Source organism: Limulus polyphemus, unplaced genomic scaffold (assembly GCF_000517525.1).
Source record: "Limulus polyphemus unplaced genomic scaffold, Limulus_polyphemus-2.1.2 Scaffold5145, whole genome shotgun sequence".
NCBI lineage: Eukaryota > Metazoa > Arthropoda > Merostomata > Xiphosura > Limulidae > Limulus > Limulus polyphemus.
The window spans coordinates 28,629-51,957 of NW_013670755.1; the positions used below are offsets into that span (position 1 = coordinate 28,629).

At 30.8% G+C, this 23,329-nt stretch overlaps 1 protein-coding gene across 1 annotated transcript in view; it reads left to right on the top strand.

Annotated features, from left to right (window-relative positions):
• Positions 1-18,892, top strand: part of LOC106472184 (fibulin-1-like) — a gene marked incomplete at its 5' end in the record, with an annotated part of 47,397 nt that extends 28,505 nt beyond the window's left edge. Inside the window, 8 exons of the mRNA XM_022400791.1 lie at positions 1,493-1,678; positions 1,975-2,115; positions 5,594-5,719; positions 7,692-7,823; positions 9,196-9,318; positions 10,664-10,795; positions 15,315-15,444; positions 16,787-18,892. Coding sequence (XP_022256499.1) covers positions 1,493-1,678; positions 1,975-2,115; positions 5,594-5,719; positions 7,692-7,823; positions 9,196-9,318; positions 10,664-10,795; positions 15,315-15,444; positions 16,787-17,198 — 1,382 coding nt within the window. The remainder of the gene's footprint in view (positions 1-1,492; positions 1,679-1,974; positions 2,116-5,593; positions 5,720-7,691; positions 7,824-9,195; positions 9,319-10,663; positions 10,796-15,314; positions 15,445-16,786) is intronic.
• Between the last annotated feature and the right edge of the window lie 4,437 nt (positions 18,893-23,329).

The window sequence follows — 23,329 nt, forward strand, 5'->3', positions numbered from 1 at the left end:
TTTTTGTCTTTTTACAATCAGATATGCCCAAGAGGCTATTGTTCAATACAAGAACTGAGCAGCTGGGCTGGGAAATGAGAAACAATAGTGTATTTAAATGCTATTTATATATGCAATGTAAACACTTTTAAATTTGGAGTCTTTGATACAAAAAGTTCCAATGTATTGGAAACCAACAGGCCTAATAATTGTGATCAAAATCATATTAGACTGTAGATTTGTTTTTTTATTGTTAACTAGAAACAGCTGTGAAACATACACCCATAGATTAACGTAATTTTTATCACAAATGTTAAACCTATTTGTACATTCCAAAATATAATTGGTAGTAGGCTGTTATGAATATACAAACTGTATTGATTATCAGATGATAAAAACAAGCAAAACACTGGGTTGTAGAGGCTGAATTTATCATAGAAAGTCTTTGCACTTTTATATTGTGTGTTTTGAAGTTAAGTTAATACTTTCATAAGTGATTAACTTATTTTATTTATAGAATTTATTGTGTTTTGAAAAAAAAATTCGTATCAAGACTTGTATGTTAAAACATGTTTGTTTAACATTAAATCCTCTAGCTATTACATTTTTTTATTGAATTTTTCATGTAGTTTGGTATTTCATCTTTCTTTTAGCTTGCACTTCACATAAGAATTGAAAGATCAATAATGTTATGTTTAATTATATTTGCCAAAAGACATTAGTCTTAGCCCTATTATATTTTTTAACACTAAATTCTTTACCTAGTCCATGAGAGATTTTCAAGAATTGGAACACTATTTATATAAGCATCTGCTACAACAACAACAATAGTTATTTTGTGAATGTTTTAAAAAATTATAATATAACACTAATGCCTTCTGACAAGTATAATGAATTATAATCATGCTTTGCCTGCTTGAAAAGGGGGGTTGAAACCATAACAAATGTTATATTTAGCCACTTTAGTGTGTTCACAGAGTTTTTGGATGATGCACTTGTATTTATCACTTATTCAGCTGATCAGTTTGATGTTTTTCATCAAAGTAATAAGTGTATTCTATTTATGAACGTTTTATATTTACAAGTATAATAAAAAAAAATAATTTTATAAAGACAAGTAGGGACTGATATATATGTAACCTAGTAATATAGAAAGTTTTAATACTACAAAAAGTATTGAAACAAGACAATCAAAAATAGGATTTTATCCTTACTTTGGCAAATCATTGTAATTATGTTAGTCTGTACCAAAGTAGGGATAAAATTTTTTAAATTTTAACTAACTCAGTTTTTGTAGAAAATCAAGTTTTTGCAACTGTAAAAGTTGCTGTTTTTGTGTTTTTTAATTTAAAAAAAATTGTTCTTATAAAAGTTATGTATTATAAAAACAAAAGGTACAGCTTTCCAGGCATGATGGCAAATAAGGAATCTGTTGTTTGAATAATGCAGTTTTAAGATATTTTGCATGTTGATGTAGATGGATACATCAAAGAAAATTTTATTTTATTTTTAGATGATGATGAATGTGAACTGGGAACACACAACTGTGGAAGAGGATATACTTGTCGAAATCTGGAGGGATCCTTTCGCTGTCAGAGGACCACATGTCCTCGTGGTCAAAGACTCTTATCAGATGGAACTTGTACCATTCCAAGCTGCGGTGTTGGAATGGAAGTGAATTCTGCTGGGTATTGTGTTGGTGGGTTTGTAGTGCTAATTTTTTTTAAAAAGTTTTACATCTCTAGTTATTAAATGAGAACATGAGAAAAAAGACAAAATACTTAAGGATTTGTTTACCACTTAACATTTGCATTTAATATCATGTATTGTTAAATGTTTTTGGTTGAGCATTTTTGATATATTTCTAATTTACCAGGAACTATAAATATCCAGATTTTTTACAACCATGAAAATTAATGAATTTGAGTTACTGGAATTTATAACCCAATAGAAAATCACTAATTGATAAACTCGAATTTTATCATTCTGAATTAGACATTAACGAATGCCAGCAGAATCCAGATATTTGTGAAACTTATCAAAGGTGCCGAAATTCGATAGGGTCATACTATTGTGAGGATAAGATAAGATGTGGAAATGGATTTGAACCCAACCAGTATGGAACAGCATGTAATGGTAATTTGTTTTGTTTTGTTTTCATCAGTGGAAAACAGAAATGATTAGTCAGCAGTATTGCTATGTAGAAAAACCAAACTTTTTGGTCCATTAAAAACTTTTTAATATTACTAGTATTGTTTGCAGATACTTTGTATCTAGTTCCTGAACCTATTCATTTGGTAGGTTAGTGGTATTTCAAATTTAAGAATAGATAGAGCACATTGTTACCTGCCTGTTTGGTGTATGGAAGGACAAGTGTACAGATGTGTTACCAGTTGAATTAAAGATGAGTCATTGAAAGATCAACAAAAAAAAAAACATTATTTACAAATACAGAATGATTTGGACAGCAGCTGAACACTTGGTAATTGAAGTACCTGGTTAAAACCAGATGAATATATATTTGTATTTAAATAGAAGAGAGTAAAATACACTGAATTTTATGACATAAATGCTTTTTCCAATTTGGCAAAGCATGATTATATTATACTTGCCATAAGACATTAGCATTAGACCTATTATATTTCAACACTGCATTCTTTATGTAGTCCATTAGGTATTTTTCAAGAATTAGAAGAGTTTATAATAATAGTAATCCAATGACAATGTGTACACCATATCTATTGCAGATGATGAGTTTCACTAAATCCTGAGCTCATTAGGCCAGCTGGGACAAAACAAACACAGTATTGGAACACTTTTTATATAGACCTTTTGCTACAACAACAATTGTTGTGGTGTGAACACCTTTTAGAAGCTGGTGAAGTAATATTACAATTAATTATACTTACCATAATACACTAGTATTAGGCTTATTATATTTTTAACACTGTATTCTTTATGTAGTTCCTTAGGGATTTTTAAGAATTAGAGGAGTGTAGAATAATAATAGCATTACAACCACACCATGTCTTCTATATCCATTGCTAATAAAACATTTCACACAATTCAGAACTCATTGGGCCAACTGGAACACAATGAACATGGTAGTGGTTGGAACACTGTTTACAAATGGCATTTGTTACACAACAATAGTTATGGTGTGAATACCTCTTCCAAGCTGGATATGGCAAATATATTGTGGTTGAAATACTATTATTAAACACTCTTCTAATTCTTGAAAATCCCTAATGGATGTGATAAAGAATGCAGCATTAAAAAGATAATAGTTATAATAATGCCTTATTACAAGGATAAATGAACTGAAATTAAATTTTAGTCTAAATTTGATATGTTTGATGTAATTGAACTAGGTGATAAAATGCATGAAGCACTGATAGAGACAACGTGGATGAGGACTTCACAACATGTGCTGAATTTTTCACAGTTGAATTGGGATCTTTCTGAAAGTGGCAATATTCCTCTCACAGTATATACTCTCTCTTTATATATAAATAACCAATTACAAGATTGGATTATTAAAATCTGGATGTATATCTGCCTTTTAATATGTCATATCGTAGTGTAACCTAACATTCAAGGTGGTGTTGGGTAAAACACAAATATTTCTTGAAACAGCAGTTAACATCCTTGACTGGCTCATGTCAGAAAGGGTAACAACTAGTGTTGAACTAGCACGTGACCTTGTCCAAATTTAGCAAGTTTGGAACTGGAACTCTAGAGAACTTTAATATTTTGTTCACTGTATTAATATATTTTATAGGAGATTGGGATATGGGAGTATATTTATATCACACATTGTGTATGTATATTTAGTTATGTGTATAGAAGGTTTGGTTTTTCATAGATAGAAAACAAACAAATATGTAGTGTATTTAGTATTTTATGTGGAAATGGCATTTACCTAGTTAGCCAGATAAATAGTCTCATGTAAGGAGTGATTGTTACAGTGGGATACATGTTAGCATTGGGTTCTGTTAGAAAAAAATAAGTGTATGGAAAGACAATATAAAAGTAGGGCAGTGACTTTAATGTCTGCAATGAAAAACAGATATTTGTTGAAGTTACTAAATTTTTGTGATATTGTCTAATGCATTCTAGATATTATAGGCCTACTTTTATAAACTTTTTGATCTTTGTAAATATAGTGTACATCTCTGCCCCTTCCTGGATTAAGAAATCCTTTGAACAGTAATACAAAAATAGAACTGTACACCAAGTCTTTTTTGTGTTCTCATGGTATACAGATGGAATGACCTCTTGTTTCTTGTCTTCACTGTCTATTTTGTCATTGGGGAGTTCATCTTGTACAGGTGATTGAGCAAATCCACTGGTAGCTCCATCATTGTTGATCCCCTGGAAGTGGTCCCAACAGAAACCTTGAGCTCCTTAACAAGTGGAGTTTCCACTGACAAATTCTTCTCTATAATTACCCAGTTGGATGTTCTCTCAGCAATGTACTTCCGGATGATTTATTCTGTCATAGATATTCTTTTCTACCTTGTTCATGTCTTTTTGTACATCTTCAGTTTTATCATCATGATTTTTCTATACATCTTCAATCTTGTTGTCAATCAAATTTATTTGTGATTTTAATTCTTCTTTAAGTAGTACATCTCTCTCTTTTAATTCTTCACATTTTGATCATTGTAAATTCCATCTTGGTCTTCATTAAACGTTCTGTAAATTCCTTTTGGGTCTTTTTTTAATTTTCTTCTTGTTCTCTTGTTACCTCCAGTAACACTTTTATTGTACTTTTGGATCTAATTGCAATGTCAAATTGTTGTAATTGAGTCAAGCTATATTTTTTTCACCAAAATAATCCCATTTCTGATATGAGTGTTGTAACAATGTTCTTTCTTTGGGTAAGCTCTCTTAGATTATTTGAAAATGATTCAAAATCCAGTTCACATAACAATAACAAATTATTTTATTTATTCCTTACCATTTCTACAAGCTTACATAACTTGTATATTTTTGTAACTTTTGTGATGTCGTGTAGAACGTTCTAGGTATTCTAAGCTAACTTTTTATAACCTTTTAAATATCATTGTCCTATGCCCTCTAGTTAACATCTGTATATTAAATCATTGAAAATATAGCTTACTACATTGTATTGCCACATTCATTACAGAATTTATCATTCCAACAAAACTGCTTTTTGTAGTAGTAATATCGATTATTTTAATGTTCTAATATGACTTTTTAGGATTTTCTAAAGTAGAAACAAGTGTGCTTATCTCACTTTATTTATTGTTTATTATTTTGAGTACTGTATCCAAGAATTTTTCATTAATGTGTCCCCCACAGTAAATTGTTTGATAGATATTCTAAGATTGAATTTAGAAATATGATGACACTTTAATGATGGAATATAGCTTGTTCCACAAATGTATATAAAAAGGTGGTAAAAGGAATTATATAGTTTTTCTCTCTTACATATAATGAGACATTTTTTATATATATTATTTCTAATTCTTCTCAGTTTCACACCAGAGGTCTAGTGATGCATGCAAGCAGCATTTCATATATGAAAATTGCTCATTGATAATGTTGCATTGTATGTATGGACTGATGACTCATAATTTCATTTCAGATATTAATGAATGTGAAAAAGGAACACATGATTGTAGGCCAAACCAAACCTGTCAAAATCGTAGGGGAGGTTACTCTTGTGAGTGTCCAAAGGGTTATCAACAGAATGTCCGTCGTGAGTGTGAAGGTGAGGACTGGCTATTTGTGAATAAAAAAAATTTATACAAATGGCTCAGGTAATTGTAATAGAATATTCTAAATAACTTAATATTGACCATATAACTTTTCATTTTACCTAGTTTAGTTATGAAGGACAGTATTGTGAACTTATGGTATTGTTAAGTGAAGCTGATTTCCTCAAAAGAGTATTATGTAGGTCTTATATATATATATATATTTATATATATAACAGGAGGACGAGCAGGATATATTACAAAGTAATACTGAATTTAGCTAAACTAACCAAGTTTGAACAAAGAAATATATAGACTGGACATGATGTGTAACACTTAATGGGAATTATGAAAGACACAAAACACAGTGTGTGTGTGTGTGGGGGGGTATTTTGCTATGGCTACTGGATCGTCATCTTTCATTGGATTCATCAATTTATTAGTCTGCATCTTCTCTTAAGATGTATTCCTACTAAAAAGTTCACTCTAAATCTGGTACATGAATATCTAAATCTGTGATGTTTCTTAAATAAATGGAAATGTTGGATTTACCTTTAATGACTGGTGCAAACTTCATGATTGGTCATTTTCATTCAAATGTAGGGAAGGCCATAACCTCTGTCACTTGGCCTACCATTAGAGGACACTGGTTTTTGACATTCTTTCACAATGTGCAGCATTGCTGTAATTCTCTTCATGGACAGAACAGGTGTTATCTCCATAAAATGACAAAGTAACAAAGGCAGCTAGAACAAAGTCAACAACTTCCTTGATGACTTGTTACGTTAAAACTGTATATATTTAGAAGGAACAAAAATTTTTTGATATATTCCACATTAACATGAGAAAATATAAAACACGTGATATGCCTGCATACCACAAATTCAGCCAATAGATTTTTTTATAATTTTTATTTGATTATTATCATGGAATAGTTAGATACTTGAGGAAAATTACGTGTTGTAAAAAATTTGGGAGAGCATATATTTGTTTAATAAAAGTTAATAAAAACTAAAAATAGTTATTACACTTGAGATCCCATGATGTTAAGATGTTCAAAATAACACATGGTCTTGAATTGTCTGTCTCAGATACCACTTGGTTTATAGTATCTAATTCACAATCTTTCAATAATGTTTAGCATACAGGAAGTAACTGAAATTGATATTGTATTATTAAAAAACAAAATTATAAGAATGTAGATTCCTCTATAAAACAAGTTACAGTGTAACATAAACTATCTTTGCACTGTTGAACTAGCATATCTAATAATTATGAGTTATATACTTTTTTGAAATTATTAGGAAAACATACTCTCCATAAGAAATCTGCTACAAATCTGACATTTTGACATTTAAGAAAATATATATTATATCTTATTTGTAGGGCAGGCTTGCATGGCTTGGTGGCTAGGGCACTCAACTCGCAATCTGCTGGTAGTGGGGTCAAATCCTGTCACTGAACATGCACGCCCTTTCAGCCATTGGCTTGTTATAATGTTACAGTCAATCCCACCATATGTTGGCAAAGCCTAGCTCAAGAGTTGACAGTGAGTAGTGTTGACTAGCTGCCTTCTCTCTAGTGTATCACTTCATAATTACAGATGACAGTGCAGATAGCCCTTGAGTAGCTTTGTGCAGAATTCAACAAGACAAACATTTTTACAGTAGGAAAATTGTCTTACAAAATGACATTTTTTTTCTGACCTGTTTTGTTGAAGCTAATTATTTAAATACAAATATGTGCTAAGAAATATGTGAAATTAAATCCCATATCTTAATTTATGTAGACAGTTTTTAATGCTTCTTAAAGAGCTATAATTTTATCAGAATATGCAAAATTGTCGTAAAAGCTGTCTTTATGATTAGATATTTTTAAATTATCTTTTCTTAATAATACACTTTCCTCTAATATTATAATTTGATGCAAGTAATAGGGTTTGCTATCTTTAATATGATATTATGTTTGGTTATTATGTTTTGACAGATATCAATGAATGTGTGCAATATAGAAATCAAGTTTGTGCTCAGAATTCTGACTGTGAGAATACACCAGGATCCTTCAATTGTCACTGCAAATCCGGATTTCGTCAAAGCAGTGATGGACGTAACTGTGAGGGTAAGCTTTAAAACTATTTGTAAATGCTATTATATTTCTTACAGAGAAAAAACAACTTTTATTTAGAACAGAGTAGACAGTTTTATAGATGAATTATTGTTTTTTCAGTTAATACAGCAATAGAGATGGTGTAAAAATAATATGAGAAATTAACATTGTCATTTGTGAGTATCAATGTACATAATGGTGATGGTAAGTTTTGACTACATATTGATGTTATGGTGAATCAAGTTTAAAATCTTAAGCTCATTGTAATAAATGTGAAAATGAGAGTTGATTTAGCACATCACAAAATAAGCACTTCAAGTAAGTATCAGGATGAACAAACACATAAGATCTGTACAATAAAAGTTAGGTAGTTAATTGTCAGAACAGGTCATATCTTGAAGAGAATAGATGATTTTGCAACTGAACTTTGATTTTTTTGTGATAAAAATAATACTTTATGGATATTACAAAATGAGCATCTCAGCTATGTGGTTGAAATTATGCATAAAATACAATTGAAAACAAATAAGATTAAGTATAGAGTTGTATTATCCCAGTGTTTGAAGTTATTTGTGTAAAGGTTAAAATGTTATGCTTATGCTTTTAAGAATTTTTGTTAAATAAAATAATATATATATTTAAATTTACAGTCTACAAGTAGCAGCATCTTATGTGATTATATTAAATATTTGTGAATTTAACCTACACAATGGCTGTGATAGCTATCTTTAACTGATGTTCTTATGTGTATTCAACCTTTTGGTTAGTCATTTCACATTTTACTTACTAGCCTATAGTAGGTAGGCATAGTAATGATCACAAATGGTTAATTCTTTAATAAGTAATGAAAAGATTGTCTTGGGCAAACCCCTCAGAGTAGGATGTAATATATACACTTTATCAACTGCTACCACTTTGGGAAAAGGTTTGTTGTTGTTTTTTAAGTGGTCAGAAGCACTTATTCTATACATATACAAATGAAACAAAATACACATACTTGTTGCTTTTAACTTAAACTAGATTTCATGATTATAAAAGAATAGCTACCAAAGAAGAAAGTTTTTGTACTTTTTACTATCCAATTAATGAAGATTGAAGTTGTGCAAAAAAAAAAAATGCTTTAATCCTTTTTTTTTTACTAATCATTTCAATAACACTTTTTCAAGTGTTTTTTAAGTAGTGTTAGTTTCTCATGGACTTCCCTTACATCTTTGATTTTGTTGATCACAACTTGCATAGTTTTGATTTCTTAAAAAACTACAAAAAAAAATGAATACCTGTTTCTAGATTTTAATAATAACTTAATGGTTCTAACACTCTTTTTACACATGTTTAAATGAGAATTCTTGAATTTCTTTTAAGTTTTTTGTTTCTGTCTCTTCAGATATTGATGAATGCAAAGACACTCCTGGGATCTGCCAACAGAACTGCAGGAATACTTGGGGATCTTATTTTTGTTCGTGTAATGTTGGATATCGTCTTCAATCTGATAACAGGGCTTGTCAAGGTAAGTTTTGCTGTAGTTGTATTAGAAAAATAATTAACTATTTATGTGTAGTATTCCAAGATTCAGAATAAATAGTTACCTGATTACTGCATCAGTGAGTGGCTTGTGAATCTAGTATGTGGAAAGATGAGCATAACGATTTGTCACCAAGTGAACAAAAATGACGAGATTCAGTGTAAAGATGAAACAGGAAGAGTACTACTGTAATACCTGAATGATTAAGACTAAATGGGGGGAAAAACAGGACTTGAATAAAAGAATAGGGAGATAAAGCACATTGTTAACAGCCAAAAGATCAAATGTAGAGACAATATGGCCAAGACTTTATTTTCCAAAAAGTAAAAATTGCTCTCACAAAATTAATACACATTCTTTCTCTGTTGCTCACTTATCACATAATTAAATCACAAGAATTTGGATGTATCTCTGCCTTGTGAAAGCTGTAAAACAAATATCACACTCAAGGTGGTATTGGGTACAGTGCAATTATTCTATGAAATAAGAGGTAGCATTGATACTTGAAACCGCCGGCACTCGGTACAACTCCATAATTACAGAATTGGGGGGAAAAAAAGGCAGTTTTACATTTCACAAATACTTCATTTATTAACCACCATAGTTTTTCCACTAAGGAAATCATCAGGAAAACAGGTTTATATATCTTTAACCAAGGAAAAGGAAATAACCTTAACATTCACCTAGAAACAAGTTGGGAGGAGCTTAAACTGGTTTGGTCGTTTAGAACTTTTCTGTATTTGTTTTTAGACTTCTGTTTATTTCTAAAATTTCCAAGCTATCTAGTTTTTATCTTTTAACCATAAATAAACATGTTTACAAACCATTTCAGTCTGTACCCAATGATGCCTTTAGTGGCAAAAACCATGATCATTAATAAACGAAGTGTTTGTAAAACGTACAATTGTCTTTGTTTTTTTTCCTCAATTCTATAATCAGTATTGTCCTTTACCAACTCATGCTACAGAAAATTAGGACATGATCTGGTCCGAAGATATTTCATAAACTAAAATTTTAGAAAAATATAATTTTTTTTTGTTTTGACTATACTACAGAAAAGTAAGATGTGTTGTATCTGTATACCATATATATATGACTTCTGAAATATTGAAAGGGATATTTGTTTATAAAAGTGAACTTATAATGTTTGATATTATTTCAAAAGTAGAATATTATTATCTAGAAAGCATTTTAGAAGGGTTTGATCTCTATATTTGACAGTGATTATAAGGATTCATTACTTGAAAACTCTACAACTTTAACTGATTGTAGAAGCACTATGTAGTATAATTACATTTTAATCTTATAAGTATCAAATCCTCTTTTCAAGATATTGATGAGTGTGAAGAATGGAAGGGTCGAGGCAATTTATGTATTGGCTTTTGTGTAAATGAGCCAGGTTCATACTCTTGTTCATGCCCTAGTGGGTACAGACTACAAGAAGATGAACGAACCTGTGAAGGTAAGTAGCTATTGCTCTCCGTACCATACAAAATAGGAATTAAGTATCCAAACTACTCAAAGTGACTTCTATTAGATAAAAATACAAAACCAAATAGCTTGGTTTTCTTTTTTAATGACTAAAGATATAACAATATATGTGTTAAAGTTGATATTGTATTGGTGACTTCAGGATATGAACAGAGATGTAAGTTTATAGTGATATAATTGTCCTAATGATTAGAGATATTGTTATTGTAGGTAGAGACCCTTCTGCATTAAATTACATTTTGTAAAGATTTGGGAAAGTCCAGAAATGCCAAGAAGTTATAGGACTGTCTTGTATAAAGCGTGGGTTAACACTGGACTGTGATGGTCACAGAATATCTTTGTACCCCTAACTGCACACTTAGCTAACTTTGGATAAACCTTGAAAAACTTATATAGTCACTCTGAAGAGTTTTCTTACTGGAAAATATCTGTCAGCAACCACATGAATAGCATCCTTAGGCAGTAATCCTTCCTTTCAGAGAAATGCAATGGACTGAACAAATCAGATTTAAATATTTTTTTTCTCTGAGATGGAAAATGCTTGTCCATATAGTATACAGACATATCAAGGTTGAACAAAGTGTTGATTCTAAACCTTCCTTTTGCACTGGTCAATAACTTCATCCTGAGGATTCATATAGCTCTTCTTACGCACTGTCAACTGAGACTCGCAAGTCTCATATAGTTTCATTACTTGTGGAAGATCAATAATTTCAGATTGAAGATAGTTAGATACAGGATTTGTGTTGTCAAAAATTTTCTTGAATGAATTAATAATAATGAGAGTTTCAAATGAAAGAAGGTTTTTGCAAAGTCCAACTACCTCGGAGATTGTGCTTATCAAGTTGACCTTCAATAAAGCATTGGAAAAGCTTTTCTTCACTTGCAAAGAACACATTACTGAGAGCTTTGCGATGGGACCTCAAAGAGTAGTTTAAACCTGCTGTGGCTGGTGAACTGGAGATATGCCATGATGAATATGCACCTCTACAGAACAGTACTTCTCTTGCAATATGCAGTGAAATTGTACATCTTCTCCAAAAGACCAAACAATCATTTGTAAACAGTCATTTGGTTGGCAGAAGCATTACATAATACATACCTGCGTTAAAACTGTAGATTCATGCATGGTCAAACATTCAAATGTAGAGGTAGTTTGGATTTTCCTTTTCTTTCAGTGCAATGATACTGACATACTGTTGTGACATTAGTTTAATGCTGTTATATGATTAACTGATTTCATGTCATTGGTCAATTCCCTCAACATTGATCAATTTCCTTGAGAATGTTAAACATACTCTTATTAGATAAATCTTCCACATGCACCACTTCTAGCAAGTGCTTCAGAACTCGGAGATCAGCTGTGATATACCCGATACAGTTGATGTTTTCATTGGGAGTATCAGTAGTGCAAATCATGATTGTACTGAAATATCCCTCCTTTTGAACTTTGGTAGCTATAGTTTGGAATATTTCATCAACAGTATTTGAAATGAACCTGTTTGTGATTCAAGACTTAAGAAAGTAAGGGTTTAACCATGGCTACCATGTGTAGTCTTTGGTCCTTTTGCCATCTTTTCATCCATAACTTTCTTCAAATGTTCCCCAAGCACCCTGTAATATTTGGCAAGAAATGCCATGTGCCCCAGAAAATTGCTGTGATTCAAAGTAATGTCTCCAACATTTTTGTGTCACGATAAAGCAAAACATATTTGGCTAAAAACTTAACAATGTTGGACTAGCATGGCCAGGTGGTTAGGATGCTCAATTCGCAATCTGTGTGTTGTGGGTTCGAATTCCTATTCCATCAAACATGCTCTCCCTTTTAGCTATGTGGGCATTATAATTTGACAGTCAATTCTACTATTTGTTGGTAAAAGAGTAGCCCAAGAGTTGGCAGTGAATGATGATGACTAATTGCCTTCCCTCTAGTGTTTCACTGTTAAATCAGGTCTGTCTAGCACAGGTAGCCCTCATGTAGCTTTGTGCAAAATTCCAAATAAACCAAACTGAATAATTTTAGTCTGATGTGTCTACACATCTTGATTTTTGATAAGTACATTCTTGCAATGAAATTCTTCTTGCCTGGCTTGCACATTCAGTAAAAAGATTACAGGCTGGCTCGTGTAATTATGCATGGGACAATGACAGCATCTAGGTGAATGGTTTGATTGTCCATGATCTTCCAGTAGTTGTTTCCCATCCATATGGTATGAGAATCCTTTTTTTTTAGTAAATGTGTATGCTTATCCCTTGTATTCACATTATGAACAAGATACAATAATGACAGAACATAAAATGTGTATTTGGCAACTAGAATAACCATTGACTTCATACAGGAACTTCAGATTTACTTTTTCACAAAATACCAGGATTCATGAAATGAGTGATATACATTCCCAAATTTGTGCTTCTGAAATCCCTAATAAAGTTCAGTTTCCTTTGACTGGCATGGGTTTTACTGAAAAAGCAATTTTCAGAACTTGTCTGTCAATTATTTTCCCCACCAAAAGAAAATGAATCTGAAAAAAATTTCTGTTAAGAACAAATGCCTCAACATCATCATCAATCTCTTTCGCATTCTGTTGATCATCGAACTATTTCACTGACAATTTTTAATACTGAAACTACTAAAATTATCAGTACTGCTAGCAGTAAAATTGACAGCAAAATTTCTTCATAAAGGACAGAAACTGTTATTTCGTATCATCATCATCATCAACTGATTCTTCTTTTTCTCCAGCCTTCTTTTTTTGTTGCTTTGACATTTTATTTGAAACTGACCAGTTATAACTCACTTTGGACTTCTACTTGCTTTCTGCTAACATTCAACAAAATGCATATCATGTTGAGGTATCTCCTGATCTTGTATTATCTTCTTTAAAGTTTAAGCATGAGGTGTTGTAGTTGAGATTTTCTTTCTGGTTTGTGTTTAGCTCTTGCAGTTCTTGCTCTTGATTCTTTAGTTTTTTTGTCAGCTGCTACTGTAGCTGATAAAGGATATATTGGTGCCCCAACCATTTGGATATCTTCACACCCACCTTACTCCAGGGTATCTGTGTGGTGCTTTTCATCATGCCTTTTTTTTTTCAAAGTGGTGACCACAAACCAAAAACTGATCTTTGGTTCTTGTGTACTTCTTTTTGTGGTATTCATTGAGTCAGACTGTCAGAGAAAACCTTGTAACAGTAATGCAACTGTAATTTAATAGTTCCTGTTTGCTTAGCTGCTGAGATTTGAAAATATAATCTTCATCACTCGTCACTCTGTGAGATCTATAGACACCATTGTTACAGCCCACTAATCAACTGTTACTAAACAGAACTTACAAACTCTATGTACCTTTCATATTTACAATTCAACAACAGTTTTCAAAATACCAAGAACACATAGGGAGAAATTTCCAGAAACCTATTATATTTTAAAAATATACTATTTAAATACTACAGGCAACATTACTAACATAGTAATGTATCAATATAAAAACTTCACACACTAGCAGCCTGATATCACAATTCATGCAGAATATTTTAATGGCCATGATTAACAACCAATGTCTTGAAGGTATACTGTTTCACTCTTATGTTAATGTCAAATTAATCACATCATACATACAATTCCAAAAACAAGCAGTTCAAATTTGCTTAGTCATGCTCAGTACCAAAACCATTATGCCGGGTGTATTTCAGTTAGGCCTACATCAACTAATATACATGTTCTAAGTAAGTATTACATGTATTTATTTGTTTGGGTGCAAAATATTTCTGGTTTGAGTCAAATACATCTAGATATCTCCCTTGGTCAACCAAAATCCCCAATTTGAGTCAAGTTGAACCTCTTAAAGACACTTTGGAATGTCATCTGAGGCGATAGAAGTAACAAATCTTAAAACGTCACTGCAGTTTAAGCTGTTGTTTTGCAAAAGGAATGGCAGACTATTCCACCAGATATTTACCACCGAGTTGTGCTGTTTGGACGTTTTGTCTGGTTCATAATGTTTCTATCTGATAACAGATAAATAAATTGGCCTTGGCCATGATCGTGATGGTGGTAGGTTTTGTTGAATATTTATTGTTGATAAGAATTAGCACCCATGCAACAGTTTGTGGAAGGTGTCAAAATGATACCAATAGTTTAATTGGGAAGTAAAGTTAAAATGTGTTACACACATACTGAAATGATATACTCAACTTAAGTAATTGTTAACATTATCTGTATATGATACTGATACCTAAAAAATCAACATGCAGGTGAAAAATTTTGGGTAAAGTGAAACCTATCTTATATTTGTAGGTTTATATAATATATTAGAGCTCAAGTCTGAAGATTAATAATTTTTACAGATAAAATGTTCATATTGGAAAAACTAAAGAACCGCTATAAAAAACAAAGTTCTCAAGGAAACAGTTGTATACATTTTTAATAAATACACTATCTTATGAACAAGTGTTGCTGATTTGTATTTTTATAATTGAATAATCATTTCATAGACATTGATGAGTGTCAAGAAGAAAATGTGTGCACTGGATCTGATAAAGTTTGCATTAACACACGTGGGGATTACAGATGTCATACTATTAACTGTCCAACAAATTATGAACGAGACACCCAACATAGATCGTAAGTATCACATTCCATGAAATATTTTATTGTAATAAAAGTTACTTGCTTTTATTGTCGGAAATTGTTATTGAGTAATTTGTTGTTGTTTGATGCTTTATTTTATTAAATTATATCCTCAGACATCAACTGTATTAACAAATATATTTTTAATGTCTCTGGAAAATTTTGTAGTTAAACTGCATAATAATGATACTGAAGTGCATACTGTTTCATGACTGAATAATGGTTTGGAACAAAGAATTTTCAGCAACATGAGAGTTTGATCTAGCAAAATATTGTTTAGAAATTTTGAGCATTGAAAATTTATTTCAGCTTTTTAGATCATAATATGAAACAGACCAAGTTAAAATTAAGCAAATTTAATGGAAATTACTCTGCCTTTTCTATAGGCTAGCTTTATAAAGATGTAGGCATGAGAGTATTAGTTTAATGGTCTGAACTATACTCTAAACAATAAAATCAGTTGAAAGAGCTTGTGATTTAAACTGCAATTGCTTGTAGTCATTTCTAAGAAATTATTAAGTTGCATGATAAAATCTTAAGTAGTCTCAGTACAAACCCCTCACTATGTTTATATGGACATTTTTTATGACATCAATTTTTCTGTTAATTAACACTGAGAATCTCACGTGGCTAAAGATATTGAATCAGTGTTTTTATATCTAAGTGACACTAAAACTTAGAAATACCTATATGCTATCACAATTTTTTTGCACTACTATTTAAGTTAATGTGTTTGTTTCTCATTCATATTCTTTTTACTATTCTGTATATGAATTGTAAATGTGACACTAAAAACAGTAATTCATATTAAGTGCATATGATAATCAAAAAGAATTTGAAATATATATCTGAGAATAAGAATTAATTTAAAAGTAATGGTTTCAACCCTAAAATATAAAACTACAATTTACATAAAATAATTCAATATGTTATCATAAATTATCCCAACTTGATGATGCCATCCAAAACATATTCATTTCATCAGAAATTTAAGTATGCAATAATACTAAAAATTAACTAAATATTGCTGAAAGATTAGGGATGGGAAAGTTAGAAATCTGCATAAGCTGTTATTTTTGTAGTTTTGATTTGCTACATCTCAAAAATAAAATATAAAAACCTAGTTATATAGTTGTTTTTTTTTTGGAAATTTCAACTTTTAATATAAAATGGGTAAAAAAATTTGCCTTTTAAATTGTTACCCATTATTGGTCAGTTTTTGTTTGCTGAATGCTATTACAATTCAAATAGAATTGTTTCTATTTGTTTTCTTTTTCATGAAAATTAATAAAAAGTTATGCAGATTTCTAAGGTGCTCTGTTCCCTTCTCTTACAGCCGCTGCAAGTTAAAGGTCTTCAACTGCCGCCCGGGTGATGCTGAATGCTTGAAGGAACCATTAAGCTATTCCTACAGTTTCATAAGCTTAACATCCAATTTCCCCATCCCGAAAACAGGAAAATTGAAGTTCTTCACATTGAGGGGGCCACTCATTCAGAGTAGCACTGTTGAGTTTTCTCTTGAACTGGTAGATGCACGAACTCCAAGTGGAATTGAACCTGTTCAGCAAAATTATTTTTCATTGCTCCGTCAATCCTCTCAAAATAAAGCAGTTCTTATGCTAGTTAAAAGTATCCAAGGGCCTCAAGAAATTGAACTGCAATTAAAAATGAAAATGTATCACAGTGGATTGTTCAGTGGCACAGCTGTAGCTAGGATTTTTATACATGTTTCAAGATATGAATTTTAATTAATCCTAGAATCCTTTTCTTTTTTGTTACTATTTTTAAGGGGATTTTTTTTGCTTTAAATGCTTTGAATTCTGAGCATTTAAATTCCAGCATCTTAGATCTCTCTGTTTTTTTTTGTTTTTTATAATTAGCATATAAAACTTAAATGATTGTCTTTACTAGTAGTAGTAAGGACGTCACTTTCCAGTTTTATTAAAGGTCATCAGGCTCATAAACATGGAAGTTCCAATAACATTTATTGGTTTGAATAGTTGTTGTTTTTTTGCAAGTAAAAATATATCTTAATTCATACCTGTGGTTTTTGTGAGTATTCTTGAAGTATGCGCTCCTTAAGTGACATTTATTTTTTTAGGTAATTTTAGATAATAAATACTGCAGTAAAATAAAAAGCAATGTAGATGGATAATGTCAAAATAATATGAAGAATTTTTCATAAAAATTACAACATTTTTGAATGTGCTAATTAGGCCCGATATATGAGATTGGAATGCCTCCATAATAAACAAGTTGAATTATTAAGGGAAAAAAGTCCTGAATGCAAACTTAATTTTGATAGTTCCACCAACCTCTTCATGAAAAGCAAATGATGCATTTCGTTAGTCTCGGGTCTTGACATAAATGTTGCACAACATTTTTGAATATGCTTATTAGGCTTGATATATAAGATTGAAACATCAGTCACTATAAATTTGATTTTATAATGACTAAAACTGCTAAACATAAACTTGATTTTTGTACTTCATAATTTTATTAAAAGTGTACTGCTGCATTTCACATCAGTCTTGGATCATTAAAGATGAGTTGCTATGTTGAAAGTAACTTCTTTGTCATACATAAGCTTAGTAGTGTTCTTGTGTTTTCTGTTTTCTTTAGTTACACTGTGTTTATATAGCTTTCCTTTGACTATTATCATATTTTAATTTTAGATAAAGAATTCTTGTTTACATTGTAACCAATACCCTGTCCATACATTAAATAAGCTTCTAGTTCAAATTGAGGTTCTTTTTTTAAATTAGGAATACTTTTATTTTTAAGTACAGTATCATATTATATAGAAACATTGGAATCTGATCATTCAGTACTTGAATTTCCTTTGATTGTATCATATCTTAATAATATAACACCATTAAAAAATGCTGTCTTTGTTCTTTTTTGATTCAGATGTGATATTGGATTTTTTCTTAGAAACAAATGTGAGTTTATAGAGAGAGCTGTAATACTGTACATTGCATTTTGCTTTGTTAACTGAATAAATATTCTTTCATGAAATTTTTAGTTGTGATGAACAGGCTTTTACAGGAGCTTACAAACAATATAATGATGGAAAATTAAACTATCTTATAATACCAGTGCTTCCGTGAATCTACAGTTTAAAAAAGCCTTCCTAATTTTATAAAAATAACTGTAGTTACAATGCATATATTTTTTTAAGCTGCTTTACATGTAGTTGCATTGTATTGTTAAACCTGTTTAGACCTATAATACTATGTGAGTTAAGAAAACTAAAGTAGTGTTATTAATTATTCCATATTTTGATATGTTTATATATCTTAAAAACTTTGTGTTTAAAAAATTTTCTACTTTAAGGCTCTTCTGCTTATGTTATACTTGTCAATACATTGTAAACAAAACTTAATGTAATCAGAAAATATTTTTACTGTTATAAAATAAAATCAGATACTGGAAATGAAAATGTATAAATATTTAATAAATCAAATAAGATTTTCACACAGTAAAAAACAGTGTTATAATGACATTTCATACCATAAATTTTATGTTTGAGATTACAATCTATGACTTCACTGTATTTTAACACACGTTTAGTTTATGAGATTTTATTAATCCTTTTATGATGAAGAGAAGTAATTTGTGCATGATTATAATATTCTTGATTGAATATTTAATCCTAAATATACAGCCTTTAATACTTTCAGACTGAATCAAAACATTTCCAACTTGTAATATTTGCAAATGAAAAATTTATAGCACTCAAAATGTTACTGCAAAGCATAACTTGAATACTTGGCAACTAGAGATGTTTGATATTTGTAGTAATGATTAAATTGTGAAATTATTTTATTTTGCCATCATTGCTTAAACATTATGAAAAATAATAAAAATTAAAGCACAATAAATAATAAAAACATAACTTCTAGCAGTTTCTACTTAGCCTTCATTTTCCTTAGTCTAATCATTGCTGACAATAGTTAAAGTTGCATTGGCCTTCTGTAAGTTGTAATAGAATGCTAATAGCTGGATGTACATGTATTCTGTTTTGCTGTTCCTATGTTGCTTATAACGAGCATTCAGCAGTAAAACAGTATGTTCTAACTTTGCTAAAGCACTGATTATAAATCAGTTAGATATGCTTGGATATATACAACCACAACAGTGTCTAGAAGCACTGTTCCTTTAAAGTAAAAAAATAAATTAATCGTTATTTTATGCTGTAGTTCACCTTTATCTTTTGACTGCAAGGTATTTCAAGCCACATGGTGTGAAACACTTCATGTTACTGACACAGAACATTGCTATTGTTCAAAGATTGTGATTGTTACATGTCTAAAATCTACACAAAATTGTATTTCTTCTATATATATATTTTCACCTTGAAACAGTAATTATTTAATGAAGAACTATAATTAGTCCCTATTTCGTGGTTTTAATATGGTAAGGCTATAACTGTATGAATCTTTTTTTTTATATAAACATTAAAATACTTACAAACTTCACAAGTTCCATTTCTCAGTTGACAGAGCATTAAGTTTTTCAGTGATAAATAATGAACTTATTTTTGGATTATGCTAGACTATCTGAAAATACATTAAATCATCAAGTTTCTTATTAAAACTTTAGAAAACAGTGAATGCATGAAACTAAATTATGTATCATGAACGCTCTCCTATTCGTTAGACATGTCCCACAAAGGTGTTTTTATAAACTGGTAACAAAAGGGTTAATGTTTGTTGTGATATGTAGGCAAAGATTATTGCATTAAGTATCTTCCTCTTTATAATTTTTAGGCTATTATGGAAGCATTTTATTTAAAACAGTTGTGCTTTTGTGATGGAATATTAATACATAAATGTAAAACAATTTTCATATAATGTCATTAGCTATGGGTAGGAACAAAGCACATTGGAATTAAACAGAAAAAATAGTGTAAGAACATATCAAGGAATACAGATATTTTTTCTTAGAACTTAGATATATGCATTAAAGGGAATAATAAATAAATGTAATTAGAGTAGAAAATTATTCAGTTCAATACTTCAGTTTTTATGTGTAAAGAAAACATACATATATGCAAGGGAGATTTTCTAATTCAACAGAAATTTGTACGTATAAACTTATCTTTAGCAATCTCTTTCATAATCAAGTTTTCTTCTTCCATACAATAAACAGCTTACTGTGTTTACCATTTTTGGGAATAATTAGCTCAATAATAACTAAACAATGTTTAAAACTTATTTCTTTGAGTTCTGTTTCTCATTTGAGTTAAACCTCAGAAAATGTATTTTTCAAAAGGTACCAAGAAGAAAACACTATTGTTTGCCGGAAAAGATGCCGTTCAGTAGATAGTGACTGCATCTTTAACAACACTCAGTCTATTAGCCACCAGTTTATTATCCTCCCTGCAACTTTTTCCACGTTTCGTAAGCCTATTATTGTCACAACAATGAGAGCAATTACACTTAATTCCCAGACATTTGATACTGAATACCAGATTCTAAGTGGAAATGATGATAATTATTTTGACATACTTCGTGGGCAAGGTGTAGGTAAGTTTCCCCAAATTCTGTAAGCCTATTATTGCCACATTAATGAGAGCCATTACATTTATTTCCCAGAGTGTTGACCCTGAATACTAGATTCTAAGTGGAAATGATGAGGATTTCTTTTTTATGTTTTTCATGGGCAAAAGGAAGGTCGGTTAAATTCCCTAACTTCTGTCATTTCTTTACTAGAGATTTTTTTAAAAGTAAAAATATGTTTTAGTGATGTATGTATTATTATCAATTAGCTGAAATGCATTTTATGTTACAAATAAACATCTATTTAGATTTTTTGTGTAAAATAAATTGCTTATTCATGAAGCTGCAAGAAGATTCTATATTTTGGTATTTGGTCTTAGTCATTGAACTTGCATCTTACCATGATTTCTATAAAGTATTGAAATGAATGAATTAAAAAAGAAAGTATTCGTTAATTTGTGACTAAAACTATTTTGTCATGGTTTTGAAATCTGTATTGAGAACTAGTAAACCTAAAATTCTTAATAAAAACTAAACTTAACTGATGATGGTTTCTTCCATGTTCCTCTCAATTTCTTCATCATTAATAACAACTAAAATTTATCTTTTGTCTGCCATATGTCACTGTTCTAGAGACCTTACATTCAGGACTAGAACTCATTAACTGAGTTGGACTCCAACAACCAAAAGCTGGTCTGAAATTTAATTACATTTATATAAATTGAAAGTTTTATTGTTAATGTTATGAAAACTGAAAGTCAAAAGGTGGGCAAAGCACTGTGAACCAATATACCTAATATTCATACAAAAATCATACTTGATAGGAGAAAACTTTGAAAAAATTCCATCTGCATACAAGCATGATTTTTATCACAAATGTTCAAATTATTTTGTTTAAAGCATTTCAAAAGACATGAAATCATCATAAAACTTAGTAACTAACCTGCTAAACAGTACTAGTGCTTGGATTTTTAAATTGTAAATAGATATCTGAATAACTATGTAAATATGATCCAAAAAAGGTATATGAAACTACAGAGATTGAACACATTTTATAAAAACAATGTTGGAGCCTCACAATGCCATTACTAACCATGTCCAGTCATGCTCTCTATCTGATGATTGTGCATCTTGATAATAGCTCTACAACATAGTTTTCATTAATAAAGCCTTCATCGTGAAGTTTTCAGGTCCAAATCATACCACTCCTCCTTGCATGGCTTTCCATAATCCAGCTAGGATGTCAGTCTCCAATTACCCATTTCAAAAGTCCAATCACACAGACATCCATAGGCTTGTATCCAGTGGCTTGATTTAATATGTCTCCTTATGAAATAGAATGAATGCCCATTAATTTTAATTTGCTTTCAATGACTGAACAGGAGGAAGGAGTGTATGATGGGAAACTTTGCAAACCCATACAATGTTGGCCTCATTTCTAGATGGGGATTCTACATGAATATATTGTATACTGTTGCCTGGGTCATGTGGATAGTTTTTATCACTGATCTTTGCATTCATGGATTCTTACCTGTTACAAGATACAGCAGCTAGAGTACAAATTGTTGTGGTCTTTTTTTGGATGATCCTGGACCCTAGTTGATCCATATTCCTTTGTTTTCTAATGCCATTAAATACAAAGAGTATCCTCATCTTGTAAATGCTAAATCCCCGATTCGGACATGTGTATGAATGTTTTGCATTGGAAAGGGCTCTTAAATACCATTCCCAAAAATTGATAAATCTTTAGTGTTATCACAATACCTACAAAATGCTAAACAATGATAAAATGTAACTCTGATAAATTATGTTCCACTACAACTTTATATGGGTTGTGATTGTTACAGGACTTGCATATTCAAAATTATTTTAACATAACACACTCAATATTGAAGAAAGGAGAGTCGCTCAGTAGCTTCTTGCTTTGAACTCATAGTCATATGGTTGCAAGTTCGAGGGTGTTTAACAATGTGCCGTTGTGTCATTGAGCAAGACACTTTACCCCAATTGCTTTAGTCTAACCAACTATCTGCTGGGTGCCAGCTGTTAGCTAAGTCCTGCAATGTGTCACCATTCTCATCTGCCTGTGCTAATTAAGCTGGACTTTAGCACTGGATCTTATGTGCCATCTCAATATGGGAGTGATTTGACATTCAATCTTGAAAAACCTAAATGTCAAATTTGAAAGTACAATGCTTTTCTTAGGTATATTTCTATGGCACTTTTTACTGGAAATCATTATATACAATTCTTTCCTTTCCTTTAAACTTGTGTATAGCTTGTAATCCTACTTTTTGATCTGATAACGTTTTCTGTATAATTTCATGGTATACTGACTGGTATTTTGCTTTGGAATAATTCTTAGCAAATGTGAC